At 40.3% G+C, this 15,257-nt stretch overlaps 1 protein-coding gene across 1 annotated transcript in view; it reads left to right on the top strand.

The window, feature by feature from the left end:
* Nucleotides 1-14,531, top strand: part of JAZF1 (JAZF zinc finger 1) — a 200,281-nt gene extending 185,750 nt beyond the window's left edge. Inside the window, exons 4-5 of the mRNA XM_075493093.1 lie at nucleotides 6,020-6,189; nucleotides 13,374-14,531. Coding sequence (XP_075349208.1) covers nucleotides 6,020-6,189; nucleotides 13,374-13,550 — 347 coding nt within the window. The 3' untranslated portion in view covers nucleotides 13,551-14,531. The remainder of the gene's footprint in view (nucleotides 1-6,019; nucleotides 6,190-13,373) is intronic.
* The last annotated feature ends 726 nt before the right edge of the window (nucleotides 14,532-15,257 follow it).

Raw genomic sequence — 15,257 nt, 5'->3', positions numbered from 1 at the left:
GGTGAACCTAGTGCTCGCTTTATGTAGGTGCTTAATCCAAACACTGGAATTGCACTTGCAATCTAAAATACCAGTATCTGTAGCGCTACACAGTGCTCTGTTTAAACTACCCTGGGTTTTCTTCAGTTGTATTACGTATGTGTTTACATCATCTTTGTGGACATGAATGATAAAAGTATTTTTGAAAATACAGGAAATTAATCTGAATGGACCTTTCACAAAGGCTGAAAAACACTTTCTGTCCTCTGAGTCCCCTTCTCCCCCCGCCCCCAAAACAAGAAAGCAAGTAAAGGAAAAACCCTGGCTTAGTCTGTTCGGATGATCCAGTGTCTGAAATTTGTTGCCTGAATTTGCCAAGCCAATGCATTGTGCCACCCTTACCAGCTCACAGCCAAGAGAGTCCTGCTACAACTTCTAGACTGAAGACTTGCATAGCAGCCATGATGCATGTTATTTAACTGTTTTGTATTTCATTGCCCCTAGTATTTATTTCCTGTGCTTTATATAAAGGAAGAATATTTCATTTTCAATGACTTGATATGTCTTTAGATCAGCAACGAGTATCAGCTGTGGGAATGTTCTCCCTGCTGGTGAACGTGGAGGAGACTGTGTGCATCCACGGGCACAGAGGGAAGTTTGACAAATTCATAAATGTGCTTTAGTGTTAGACCAAAATTCACATAATATTAATAATTCACTTTTTTTATTAAGCTGTCACAGTATATGGGAATGCAAACTTCTTAACATAAGACGTACTCTCATAAAACTGTTTCTATGAAATACAAACTGCAAGTCCTGCACAGGACAAAGTGTGAAGCTGAATTTTTATGAGAGATCATTGGAATTACCATGAACTTTCAGTGACACTAGCAATGTTGGTTCCCACTGCAGTAAGCTATTTGCTCATAGTTATTCATTGTATACATAAATGTATGCTTTCTGGTCACAAAAATAATTGGCAAGGATGTTTTGAGATTGTTTTTCCTTCTTGGGAGAAGAAAGGAAGAACTTGTAATGTTCTTGATCAGAGGTCAAGATAGATCATATTCATTGCAATGGCACACACAGCTTGTGCTGGTTTTCATCAGCTTTGTCTTTTTTATATTTCAAGGCACAGTATAGAAGTCCTTAGATTTAAAAAGTGACATAACTACAAATGATGTGCATCTGCTAGAACCAAGATTCATTGAAAGTTGAGGGGAAAAAATCCTCTGTAAATCTCATGGTGGAACGAATTCACTCATGCAAAAGGCAGAATTTGTCTTGGCTACAGTGGTGTGAATACCGAATAAACCCCAGAAACATAAAAGATAAGGCTCCAGATTTTCAGCAGTGTAGCTGGGATGTTGTCTATTCCAGAATGTCAGATGATTAACTCTCTGCAAAATGTTTCTGAGCTATTTAGATTACTGACTTCATCTACTGGATAAAGTAGTAGATGGGCATTCAAGAGGTGAGATCTTTGCTGTTGGATTAAGTGATGTTCTCGCTGATTTTGATAGCAAAACTCACTGGAAGAAGAGGTAGAGCAAGTCTTTATGGTGCGCCTTTGCTTTTCATCACACTACAAAGACTTCTTACCACGCAGGCAGTAATCATAATCCCTTTTTGTGCATGTGTTTACTTTTGGCAAATAAACTGCTTTGATGCAGCCAGCCTTCTTACTTGTGATGGGTTGCGTTTAAATGCAGCATAAAAATTAAAAGATAAATAACTTGCTAGAATACTTTATGACTCTGTATGTTTTCTGTCTTTTCATAAATAGTAATTTTATGTAATACCGGGCTCTGATACGGCATACTATGCCAACTGTGCCTAGTGGTGTTCACCTCAAGTCTGTGCTCACCTCAAGTTCATCTCCACCAGTGGAGTCCACCTCCTCTTTAAGCAGCAGTGGTATTGTCTCAGCATGGAAAATTCCAGGAAAAAAAAACCCCAAAACTAGCATTCTTTCCTTGCCTTTGTTTTGTTTTGTTTCATTTTTTAACCTGCTGGGGGCAGCACAGACGAAGTGAGCCCTTTGGCAGGGCCACTGGAGTGAGGGGAGGGAAAATGGCTTTGTGGGTCAGGACTGAGGGAATATTGCATGGGAGGGCGGGAGCAATATTAGGAATATGTTACTGAGTCATTTGGATGATAAAACATTGGTTTTAGGTTAGACTGAGGTAGAACTATGTAGGGTCTCTGAATGAAAGCCAGATGATGAAACTGGATATGGTAATAAGCAATGAGCTAGCTAGCAAGGAGCCTCAGAAAGAGCATTGCCAGAGGAGGGAGGTGGAGAAGGCAGTTTTCTTGCTGTTGTAGAACTAGTATTTAGTTGCGGTAATAATAATGCGTATTTGTACATCACCTTGCTGAAAGCATGTGCTCCTCTATCACCCTTTCCCCTCCACATATTTAGATGTTTCATCTTAGACAACTGTGTGTCAGTGACTTTTGGGGGAGTTTTTTGCTACTCGGACTTCTGAAGCCTAGTTCCACTATTTTTCCTTTGAGTACTGCATGAGGAGAAACGGTGAGGCCATTAGCACATGTGCTACAGGAACGGCTCTGCTCGGTCCCCCAGAAGGGCAGCGTGCCCCAGCAGACCGTCCTGTTCTCCACGTGCATGGCAACGTCCAAGAGGAGATCAATGAGCCAGCTCTCTTAAGAGTTACTGCAAATACTTTGCCAAGTCACGCAGTTGTTGCACCCTGGAACAGGCCATAGGTTACATGCAAAGGTGCTTAATTTTTTTTTTTTCTTTTAAAATGTAAATATTTACAATTATTATTGTGCAACACCAACCAAGTTTAAAAAAAAGCAAGCAAGCAAGCTGTATCTTGATCAAAGTGCACTGCTGTGCGCTTCCCCTTCAGCGCACTGCTGGTACCCTGGCAAGGTGCCCGAAGGAGCCAGCGGCAGCCGACGGCTCGGGTTGCAGTTTGTACACCTGACGTGTAGCTGAGGGCCAGGGACTCCTGCTCGGCGTGGGAACAGCTTCGCAAAGCCACCGTCCTCGGCCTTACGGTACTTAATTAAAATACCTCATCTAGGGGCTGTTTATTATGGCAGCGCCAACCTGTGTGTTGTGCTTTTGGTTCCCCCCCCCCCCCATGTGTTGCATGCAATCAGTGAGGCACCGCATGGGTTGCTGCTCTTAGACACTGACAACTGAGGAAATTAAATTCTGAGGCGGAATCAGTTAAAAGCCTGAGTAAATCAGTGTTGTTTTTCTATGGCAACTGAAACAACATAATTATTTAAAGGATAAATTTTTATTGCTAATGAATTTTTTTCAAGACAGTAAGTTTTTTGCATTTTGTTTATACCAGCACCCTCTTAAATACATTTTGGGATTTTTTTTTTTTTTTTTTTTTTTTTTTTTAAGAGAGCGCAAAGCAATTGAGTTCAGCAGGACACTGTTAGATAAAAGCAGTGATAGACTGCAGTTCCAGCTTTGTATAAAGTAATATGCCTTTCAGGTACTTGGCACCATTAGTATTACTGTTTTGTGCAAGAAGAAATATATATTTATATGGTTATTCATACTTGAAAAAGCTCATCATATTTGTAAAATCCATAGTGACAAGTCTGGATTTAAAAGCTTAAAACAATGGAGCATTTGCTTATACTGTTTAAACAACTCTTGACTCTACTAGACAAAATCTTGCATTTTTGTTCAGGTAAGTTAATTAAAAGAAAACCATAAGGATGGTCGGACCTCACAGATGCTTACGCACGCGTTTTGATTTCTTCTGTCTCTCTCCTTCTATGTGTCTACCTGTCAGTGAAGCATGGGCAAAAGTTGTTACAGAATTGGGTCTTACGGTACAAAGTTATTAGAAAAATTTAAAGGATGCCCTGAAAGTACAGGAAAGTACAGGAAAGTACAGGAAAAGCTATGGAAATGCGTAATTGCAATGATTGCTGCTTCTCCCCACTGTTCTGTGTATCTTTTCCCCTACATACCATATTGCATATTAAGTTTTATAGAGCACTGATTGGTGTTTTACAAAAGCATGCTCCTTGTTGTCGCTCAAAGTAGTGATATCCTTAGTAGGTGTCATACAGTCTCAAATGATGTTTTCTTTGGGAGGACAAAATCCTATTTGGGAGGAAATCACCCCCTCTTAAGGGGGCTTACAAGGGGGTGATTATAATGGCAGAAATCGTTGGTATCAGTGTTTAGAATTGTTGTATATTTTCTCATCCTGTGAGTGCACACGTGTATTTACAATAGGGTTTTCTGTTGCATTTGCTTAAAAAAACCCCACTGAGCTAAAAAGTTTGAAAGGAACAGCTTGAGGAATTTTTTCCATCAAGATACAATCAAGGGCAGGAAATCGTAGCAGCAGAGTTGTGGTTTTGCCTCCATTTTTTTATTAGTTAATTAAACTATAACAACTCTTAACTTCATTTTAGGTTAACTGTTCCTAGAGTTCAGAAATATTTTAAGAGGTCAATAATGCTTTCTTTGGCTTTCGCTCATTCGGTGTGGGATAAAGAGTCGCAGTCAGCAGGGCAGAGTTTTCCAGATGTGCTGCAGAGCGTGTGTGCGTGCGCTCATGTCGACAGTTGTTGACGGTGGGAAACCATCCATCTTTCCTCATCTGCGCACCACCCTGTACGGATGAAAACCACAGGAAAGAAACGTGGATAGCCTGACATCTGTAAGCAAACTCACAGTATCTGATTAAAGCTCAGGAGCCCTGAGTACTTGCAGCTACCAGTTGACATGCGTTTTTACTTGATGGAGAGGTGCCGAGTCTGAGTGAGAGTACTGGGGGAGGGGGAATCCAAAGGGAAAAATTTGAGACGATAGGTGTGTATTTAGTTTCACCGGAAGCAAAAAACCCCCAAAGACCCCATTGTACATTGCAGCGTGGGTTTTCTCTGTGAAGTCGGGATGTTTCTTTTTCAAAGCGCTGCATTTTCTTCTCGGCGCATAGAGCTGCTGAGAGGCGTGCACTTAAAGGGCATATGAGGGAAGCAAATAGAGCCATGCAAGTGTCACATAACTGTCTTTAATAACGGGAGCTATTCCAGCACTCAGAGCCAAATCGTCTTTCAGCAGAAAGGATAAAATTTAGCAGAGCTGGGAAAGGGAAAGAAGAAAGGGGAGGGGAAACACAGCACCACCTCCTGCTGACACCACAGAAGTTTCCCTCAGCTTTCCCTCTCTCTCCCTCTGTGCATATATTTTCTTTTTAATCAGCTGGGGCTCTTCCCTCCCCTGCCTTTTTTTTTCTTTTTTTTTTTTTTTTTAAACTGTATTTTTATAGTTGGAATTCTGCTTTCCTAATTTCTCTTGTTTCACATTTAACTTTCTTCAGAGTATTTCATTAATAGTTATTGCAATTAAAAATAATAAATAAACTCAGCACCAGCTGCTCAAATGGCTGTCGTAGCATATCTGGAACATAATGCGGTCTGTTCAGGGCAGCCACACAATGCAATTTATCCCCACACCTGAGGGAATGAATTTCACAACTATAATTGCTACAATATAATTCTTATTAATGTTGTGCTATAATTCCTATTAATTCCAAAGGGCTAGTAAATGCATTAGGACTTGTCAACATATTATTTTACACTGTTTATGATCTGTAGAATTACGCTCTTCAGTATTGTATTGCATAAAGAAAAGCCTTAAAATTAGCTTTAATTGCAGGGGGGAAAAACCACATTTTCTGTTTGGGCACTGGAAAAGAAGGAGGGATCCTGGTGTTTGAGGAGTAATGAAACTGCATTTTAAAATCAGTCCTTTGAACTTTCTGTGCCACGCAGTTAACAGTTTATGAAGATACATTAATAATGCCTGTCCCGGTTATTAGAAAAAGAACCACTAGTGTCTTTATGAATGAATAAATAACTATAAGAAAGATAGGTTTATAAAATTAAAAATAACTGTCTTCCAGCAAAGACAAAAGGAGGGAAATTACAAGTCATTGTAACTGATGTAATAAATGCAGAATGTGTTATCTTGCTGTGCTCTTATTTATTCTTGTTTTATCTCGCTACCCTGCTTTTCTAGGTAGTGAATATGATGAGGAGGAAGTAGACTATGAAGAATCAGACAGTGATGAATCCTGGACTACAGAAAGTGCTATCAGCTCTGAAGCTATCCTTAGTTCAATGTGCATGAATGGAGGGGATGAGAAACCTTTTGCCTGTCCTGTTCCTGGATGTAAAAAAAGATATAAGGTAAGCAGTAGTGCAGACCTATCTTATTTCCCACTGATGTAGTGAGGGGGGAAAATGCCTCTAAAATCAATTTGTACCTTTCTCATTTAATAGACTTTTCACATTTATTTTTGTGGTATTTTAGCAGAGTACATATTTTATTCACTGGTTTCCTCTCAAGCACAGCCAAGTTACCAGTTTTACAAAGGATGTAGCCTTTTGCATCCCTGTCTGTCAAGAGAGATTACATGTAGTGACTCTTTCGCTTTACACATTTTAACTAGCTTTCTATTATTTAGACCAATTAACTGCAGAATGCAGGAGGTACTACCAGCAAAATAATCTCTTGGGTCCCTTTCAGAGACACTAAATAAAAAGCTTCTGCCCGTCAGTGCCAGAATGAATTCCTTCTGCTTAACTGCTAGAGATACTGCCTCTCCTTTAGCAAGACTATGCCCAGGGTACTTTTCCTGGTATAGGTGAAGGTGGTGGTTAACATTTTGCAAGTCAGAGGTCACCTAGGAAAGGCCTCAGAGAAATTCTGGCATTGTTCTGTCCTGGGTCTGAGTCCCCATGACGTGTCTGCACAGCCATCAGTGTGTCTGGCCCCATGTGCAGGGCTTGCATCCCTCTGCATGACATGCTGGGAAACAATTCCGCAGCCCCACCCCCCTTTAAATTACTCTCCGTCATGAAAAATTTTTGTCTGTTTATGGGGGTGAAGTATCTTTAACTTTGAACCTTGAGCTGGCTGGTATAGAACATGCCGCAGTTTTGTGAGGACAGGAGTACTGTTTCACATGAACCGGTGCAGGGACAGATGAAACTGTATTGAACAGCTTGGACTTTAGTATGGCATTCTACAGTCATTGAAATTTGTGAAAAGAAATAGCATGTTGGCATAGTTCCTCTAAATCATTTTCTGAAGTTTTTGCATGAAGTACTGAAAAATTCAACCACTGACCTATACCCCAGAAAAAGCGCTGGTGGTTGGGTTGGGTTTATACTAGTTTTATTTTATGGCTTCTCCTTTAAATAACTGAAAAGTAGGGACTTAAAAGAGAACAGAAATATGAGAGAGAAATATATGAAGACCAGTAACATTTCAGATAAAACAGTTGTGACAAGAATGAATAAACTGTGCATGAAATCGTGTAGTAGACGAAAACATGTTTCAGTGATGCTGCAGCTGTTCTGGACTGTGGCAGCTCCCATAGCAGCAAATCACAAGACTGGGATTCCTATATAGATCAGTTAATACTGACAATACTTATTTAAAACATGAGCAAGAAAGCAGTGTGCTCATTCCTCAGTGACATACAACTCTTTTTTTGCAGAGATTAGCCTTAACTATGTCATGGTTATTCTCTTCAGTTACAGGAAAAACTGAACACCATCTCCAGGGGCAGGGCAGAGGGAAAGATGTTTCCAGGCTATTTGCAAGCATTACTTTGCAGATATACCCACATTATTCAAGATTAATACTTTTCTTGTGTGTGGTAGAAGCTGTGCCAGATGAAGGGTATAGTATAAAAGCTAAATCCCTAGCTCAGGAAGCAAACAAGCCATGGTGATTGTTAGAAGTCACTGTGCCCACAGGGCATCTATGCATTGCAGAAAACAGTCACTTAATGGCAAAGGCTAGAAGGAGAACCCTGTAATTTGCTATATCCTGTCTGTTCTCTGTTTGACTGCCAGCCCTCTGTCTTTTTATTGCCCAAATAAGCAAGCTGTTTCTGCCTGCTTCTGCTATCTCACTACCTTCATCTCAAATGCATGAGGACTGTCGAAGGGATATCTTGTACACCATTAATGTTAGAACAGTCGGACAGGGAACAAATTAACAGCCCTTAGAGAGGCTGACAGACAGAGAGCAGCAGCAAATAAAAAGTACCATATTTTCCTAAGAGACTTACCTCTGTTTAGTCCTGATAGGAAAACACATTGCCTTAAACTCTGCCTCACCTCATTTCTCTTTTCTGTGGGCTCTGTTTCCTCCCTTTTTTCTTTTCAGCCTAATTTTTTTCTTTTTGCATTTTTATCTTTGTTTCCTTCCTTTTAGCTTTGTGTCAGCTGTGTTTCTTGTTTCCTCTTCATCTTCCTTCTGCTTAACCCCCTCCTCTGATGAATTATTTGCGGAGTCTGGGTAGGGAGTCCTGTGATCAAAGCACTGGGATTTTCTGGTGGGTACTGGATAATCACAGTCAGGGCTGTAAAACAATTATAGAGCTCCAAACAGGAACACGGACATGCACATACAGTAATTGCCAGGTTGACTTTACGGCTGAGAAAGGATGCATTCCTTTAGGGAGCGAGGAGGAAAGGAGAATATACACAGTTTTCTTTTGTCTGGCCTTAGGTGACGTACGTTTGAGAAGCAGAAATGTTATTTTTAGATGTGTTATTTGTATTACAGTACTGCTTAAAGGACCCAGTAGGGATGGGGCTCCTTTTTGCAAACAATGTACAAGGATAAAAGGTGGCCTCTGCACTGAAAAGTCATTATAGAAAGGTAAATAAGGCAAGAATGAGTACAACAAATACTCCCAAGGAATGGGCTGGGGCGGACAATGGAAACTGTAATGAGAACATGTTTATACACAAACCCAGATGACTATCAGAAGACCCTACTGGCCTCCTGCCCAGCTGCTATCTCCTGGCGGTTTCCCGTAGGCAGTGCAGTTGAATTGAGTCATAAACATTTAGTTGTTCTTCGGGAACTTAATTTTTTTAAGAAATAAAATTGCTTGCTTATAATATGTATTGGTACTCTGTATAGTATGGCATAGATTTTCTTGAGGAGCCGAAGATTCTGGGGAAAAAAAACCCTTTTTTTTCTTTTTTAAATGATATGTGAATTTGTTTGTGGGATATTCAGAAACAGCTAAATGCATCTGGAGCACACTGACTTCTGGATGCTTAAAACACAAGCCTCTGAACTAATTTCTGAAGCTTGCTTTCTTTTTCTCTAATTATGGTTACTGACCTAGAGAACAAATTATAAGTATTTTATAGTTTGCCATTTATGGCTTTTTTTTTTTCTTCATATGATTTGTATTTGATGCCTTAAATTTGATTTTTAGAAAATCATCTGCATGATTCAAAGGAATCCAAAGATCTTAGCCTTGTTTCTGTGGAGTTCATCCTCCCCAGATTTTGGATCTACATCCACATTTAGATGCCCTGTCCAGAAGTGTGTGGGTATTGAGTAGTTAACGTGCTTTGCAAAATGCCACCTGTAGGAGCTAAAGCGTGGATTTACAAAGGTGGCAATTAGTTTTCCTTTTATTCAATACCATTTATGTGTGCCAGTTATTTGGTCTCTAGCTCTGGAGAAGGACATTCAAAATGTGTATATGGCATAGATAAACTCATTCAGGCAACTTCCAAAGAGCAAATGAAGTTTGATACATAATAGATAGATAGAAAAACCTCCACAAATAATGTATATATACTATTATAGAGAAAACCCTAGAGTATTTGTCATAATTTTTCTAGTTTGTGCAAATACAATAATAAAGGAATAATATAATTCTGTGCATACAAGATGTAGCTTATATGCTATGACTGCTTTTTGGCCTTGGGCAAGAGGAGAAGTGGTACCTTCCAAGAATGCTGAGGCATTGGTCTTGTCTTTCTGGCATGTAATGGGATGAGGGTCCTAGGCCTGTCAGGTGTGGCAAACCCCCGGGAAGGCTGATCTAAGAGCAGTGAGACTCGGCAGAGCTTAGGGAGAGAGAATATTGACATGAGAGAGGGAAAGACAGAAATCTACTCAAAAGAAAGGAGCAAGCCAGAGCTTGCAATTTGAGCAAAGAGGAACTGGACCCACAAAGAAAAACTTCAGGAGGAATAGCCAGGAGATACAAAAACATATATGAATGTCCAAGTCTGAAACAAGAAATCCCCCCAAACCATCCTTGACGTCCCTTTTCCTACTTGAAGGGGGTGGCAGGCTCTCTGCAGTGTAGTGGCTTCATGAGTACTGCTGTGCAAGGGGCCCTGCCCAGCAAGTGTCCCTGTGTCCATGCAAACCAGGTAGTGCCAGTCTAAACTCCCCTATCTCCTCCTGATCTGGTCCGAGGTTAATAATTGTTTCCTCCTGTTTAAGATTTTAGAGTGCCCTTCTATACTGCCATCTTCTTCCTCAAACATTTGTGAGAGTAAATAATGAGCAACCTAAGTAACCAGAGCAATAAAAGTGATGTATGAGTTTGGCAGTGGGTTTTGCCATACCTCAACAAACTCAGCCCAGACATACAACAAAGTGTTTACATTACAGCAGTGGAAAAAGTGCTGAAGAGTTGACTGAAATTCTAACAACAGTTTTCTTTTAGACAGGAGTACAGGTCAAATTTCATGCTATACTAGCTCCTCATACTCTGCGTGGTTTACTATATTTCAAACCATCCATGGCCCAATTCATTCCACATAGGTTTCTGGTTTAGCATTTCCTTAAATTTTTCTGCCTGAAAGTACTTTTCGCCCTTCATCAAAGCGCGTGGTGTACTTGAGGCTGAGTGGATCATTTAAAAATCTGGATCAGGAGAAGAGTACCATTGGCATGGAATAGCGAGGATATTTGTGACTGCAGATTTATGGCATCTGTAGCAATTGATACTAGTTTAAAAGTATCTTAAAGTGATTTCTTACAAAAATTTAAAGTCTAGACAGGTTTCTGTAGTTGCCAAAATATATATAGGGTTTGGGGATAGCTTTGTTTTTAAAATTTCACTGCAGTAGCAAAGGTTTAGTAGGTCACCCCCAGATTTTCTCTTTTGAAGGCACAGGTCCTTAGGTGTTGACAGATGCCTTATGACAGTCCTCATGCCATCCAGTGACATTCCTGGCCCCCTCACCCCAACGGTCCCGCAGTGCTGAAGGTTCTAACTATGTGCAAAACCATCTAAAAGCTGCCTCAGGATCTCAGATAACTTGCAGAGAATTCACTTGACTGCTCTTGAGGATGATTTGTGGCTTTCATGTGCTCTTGTCCATCTTGGTGGTACAGCATTCTACCTCCTCCGAATACTCTTCACCCAGAAGTAACCTGCACTAAAGGCTCGTATTCATATGTCTGGCTTGTACTGGAGACTCAAGATTCTCATCTCCCACATCCCAGACGACAGCTGTGCAGGAGTTGTCCAGTATTTTTTACGACAATTTTGGGGCTGGACTTGCAACTTTAAGTGAGGATTCAGTGCCTGGATGCTCTAGAGGAGAGAAGCATGAATTTGCGGGCAGAGCAGTTGCTTGGAGTCTTACACCATACCCTTTTTCCAGAGTGGGTATTTTAGGCTAATTTTTTCTTTCTAAAGGATTTCCACAAATCAGCTTCTCCAGACACCCAGGCTGCCCTCAGATGTCACTTCAGCGGTACTGACTCCACTGGGCATTACGGGTTCTGATGAGAACAGTACCACGCTCAGCTTTATGATCGAAACTGGAGAACTGTTTTTGCTTAAAGATTAAAAATACATTGCTGCCGTGGCACAGTTAATGTATAATAAATAATGACCAGCATTTTACGTTGTGAGAACACCATAGCTATCTATCTGGGAGACTGGGTGGTTTCTCTTGCAATTACTTTCCTGATGGGAGCTGTAAGTTCCTTATACTTCTTTTGCTTGCTGTTGCGAGCTATGGTTAGAGCCGGGCAGCGGAGGGCAGCACGCAGGGGGACTGCCTCTCTCAGGAGTGGGACATAACACTTGAGATTCTGACTCAGAAGAAGTCAGATTAGGAGGTTAGAGGAGGAGAAAGGGAAGTGTTGGCAGGAGAGTGGTATTGAAGGTGTTAACCTCGTGCCTTTCTGGGGTTTGCTTTCTGATATATATAGAGTCTTCTGAAGTTCTAGGAGTTGTAGCTCTGTTCTGGTTACTGAAGGCTTTTTCTTTTTCCCTATTTTTTTTAAACAATTTGTCTAACTTATTTGTCTAATTGCTGCGAGTTCCAAGCTGGAGCTTCCTCTTACTGTAAGCTGCACATTAATAAAACTGAACTTGCTGCTTAAAAAGAGCCAAGGGGACTTTTGTTATGTGTAACACCAGGCAGTGGTTCAGCAAAGACAAAATCCCTGAAACTTTTAATTTAGTGGGTTAATTAATATCCATGCCGTTAATTAATTTTGCCTTTTCTTTAATAGTTTAAAAAAACCCCTGAGATACCTATCTGGAAACTTCAGAGAGGACACAGCAGAGCCTCAGAGCTGTGCCTTTGTCACAAACTGTCTTGGCATCTTTTTTCTTCCTAGGAAAAGCTCTAATGAAAGACAGTTTGCCTTCCCTTATTTATCCAAAATCCAAGCTCTTTTAGCGGAAGCAGATAAGAGAGACTCCAGTAAGATGAACCCTAGATAAAGCAGTATCACATACTAGTGAGACCGCAACAGCTTCTTCCACTTCTGCCAGAAAGATGTGAAAAGGAGGACGGGGTATGATTTTGATTTACGTTTAGTAAGGTTCTTGATTAATCTAGCAGAAGCGTTGCCTGTCTCCTGACCGTGCCAGTATAAGGGTAAGTGTGTTGTGGTGCTGGTTTTTGTTCTTTCTTTCCAAACGACAGTGGAGATCAGTTCTCTAGTTTTAGCCGTAGAATATTCCCAAACAATAGCTGTTTGAAGACAGCTTCTCTGGATTATTTTTTAAGTGCCCTGTGTAACTCTTTAAAAGTTAAGTGTTCCCTGCAGTTAATTCTTTGGAGACAATGTGTAAGCTATCAGAATTTGCTGGTGCCTAAAGACATATCTAGAGACAATGACACAAAACGGAACAAACACACCATGGGAGGAGCTTCAGCTTTTTGAAGAAGTGTGACTCAAGTCTTCATGCCAATTCTTTGTTTGCCTGTAAATGAACCTCTGAATAAAATTTGTCAATGCTATATGAAAAAAAAAAAAGTCAGGAAGCAAAGAACATCCCTGTGTGAGCCCATTAAATGGTATTTTTTGGAAAGTGCCATACGTTGGGAGATAAAAGTCCGGGTTACCCAGGCAGACAAATTGCATGCATTAGAACCGCACAGATTATTCTCCTTCTTGTCCCACCTTGTATCTTGAAAGCCCAACACATGCATAAGACCTAGCGGGAGTTCCTAGCAATTTGTGTAATTTTGCCCGTAATGTTAATCACTTTTTGGTTTTTTAACAGGAAGCCCAGCCATGATCAGACCACTTGACCACTAACATTTTACTTTTTCACTCACAGAATGTGAACGGTATAAAGTACCATGCCAAGAACGGCCACAGAACGCAAATCCGCGTACGCAAACCATTCAAATGTCGCTGTGGAAAGAGTTACAAGACAGCTCAGGGCCTGCGGCACCACACAATCAATTTCCATCCCCCCGTGTCTGCTGAGATTATCAGGAAGATGCAGCAATAACATGCTGGTCACAAATGTGCCAAGAAACCCTCACCAGCAGTTGCTGATTTTGAGAACAGCCACCTTTTTCAGGGGAAGCATTCAGCAACCCTTTAAAAAAAAAAAATTAAATGCATGCTTTAAAATTTTCTGTAATTTTGGAATGATGTATCTTTGTAGAGTTAATGATTTTGTACATTTGCACATGTAATCATCATACCCATTTTCATTACTTTGAGATAAGGTGCTATAAAAGCTGTAGGTTCTTCAGAACATTTTTCTCCAAAACAGGAAAGAATCTGGGGGGCGTTGCGTATTTAGTTGTACTGAAGTGTTGAATAGGAGCGAGAGGAGGAGAGCTTGGCACTGACATCCTTTCAAGATTGTAGCGTGATGAAGACTTTCAATGCATCTGTCAATGTGTGTGCAAAACCAAAACAATACCATCCTCGTCAAACTATAGTTAACATGCCTTACGTAATGGAGTTATCAGTGGAGTAGCAAGTCTTTTAGGTAATGGAAATATAAATAAGAAAGAATGTTTAACATAATATGCTAAAAATATTTTCATACTTAAATAACATACATAAAAAGGTGTGCTTGCTGTATTTTATATTATCTTGCAAATCTTTTTTTTTTCCCCTCTTGAAATGCTGAAAATCTTGCCATTCGAACTAGTAAACAATCACTTTAGTGTTAGAAATTACTACTTTTTTTTTTTGTACAAGATGTCATATTATGTTCATGCCCATCAAACTTTTGAGGACCAATATCCCAGTCCAACTGAATATTTACCCCTGAACTATCTGTTAGAAAGACACTTGGAAATACTTAAGTGCAAATTTATGTGTGTGTGAGAAACAATTATCTTCATCTCAGATGAAGTTTTAAAGCACTTTGTAGTTCTCTATTGCCAACAGATTTAATGTTTTATGTGTTGCCAATTCTTGCAACTACTGTACAAGCATGTGCCTGTGGTTGCAAATAAAAATTAAAAATTCTGCGCATGGTTTAAGGAGGTCCATGATTTGTGCTAAGGGAGTTTCTAATGCCTCTCCCTCATGTTCATTGTACTTTGAGATTTTCTTTGTGCGTTTTTTTGCTTCTCATTGTAGGTCACTGCATTCCATTTGGAAGTGTCTGTTTAGCTTTACAGTTAATTTTGCTGAAATATGACATATGAGCCTTACTGAAGATTAAGTGCTTCTTGCAGCAGGTGGTCAGAGACTGACTTAAAACAAAAGCCAACATGAGAGCGCTTCGTGTCTGGACCATACCTGAACATTTGTTGCTTACCATCCTGCCTTCAGCGTTCTTCTCTCACAAGTGCTGTTCTTGGGAGTTGAGCTGGCCAGGAGCAGAGGTGGGCACCCCCACCCAGAAACACTTCTTGCACGGTGAGGGTGAGGGAGGAAGGCACTGTGTTAAACACAGCAATCGCCTTTGCTTCATTCCTGTTCAAGTGCAAAAGAAAGCTCAAATAAAGGAGGAATGAGCTTTCCCTTTTTTTTTCCCCCCACAAAGCTTTAAAGGAAAACGTTGTAAGGATGAGGATTACCTATTCTCCAGCAGAGTAAAAGTCTCGTTAAAACACTTAAGAATCATCCTAATGAATAAGCGTTTAGAACACACGAATCAAAATAAAACATCACTTTTTTGGTGATGGTGGTTGTATCGTACAGTGCTGTCAGCTGGCTTTAAAGGATGATCCAGACATGAGAGTTACTG

This window comes from Mycteria americana, chromosome 2 (genome assembly GCF_035582795.1).
Source record: "Mycteria americana isolate JAX WOST 10 ecotype Jacksonville Zoo and Gardens chromosome 2, USCA_MyAme_1.0, whole genome shotgun sequence".
Lineage (NCBI taxonomy): Eukaryota > Metazoa > Chordata > Aves > Ciconiiformes > Ciconiidae > Mycteria > Mycteria americana.
This window is presented reverse-complemented; position numbering and strand designations above follow the sequence as displayed.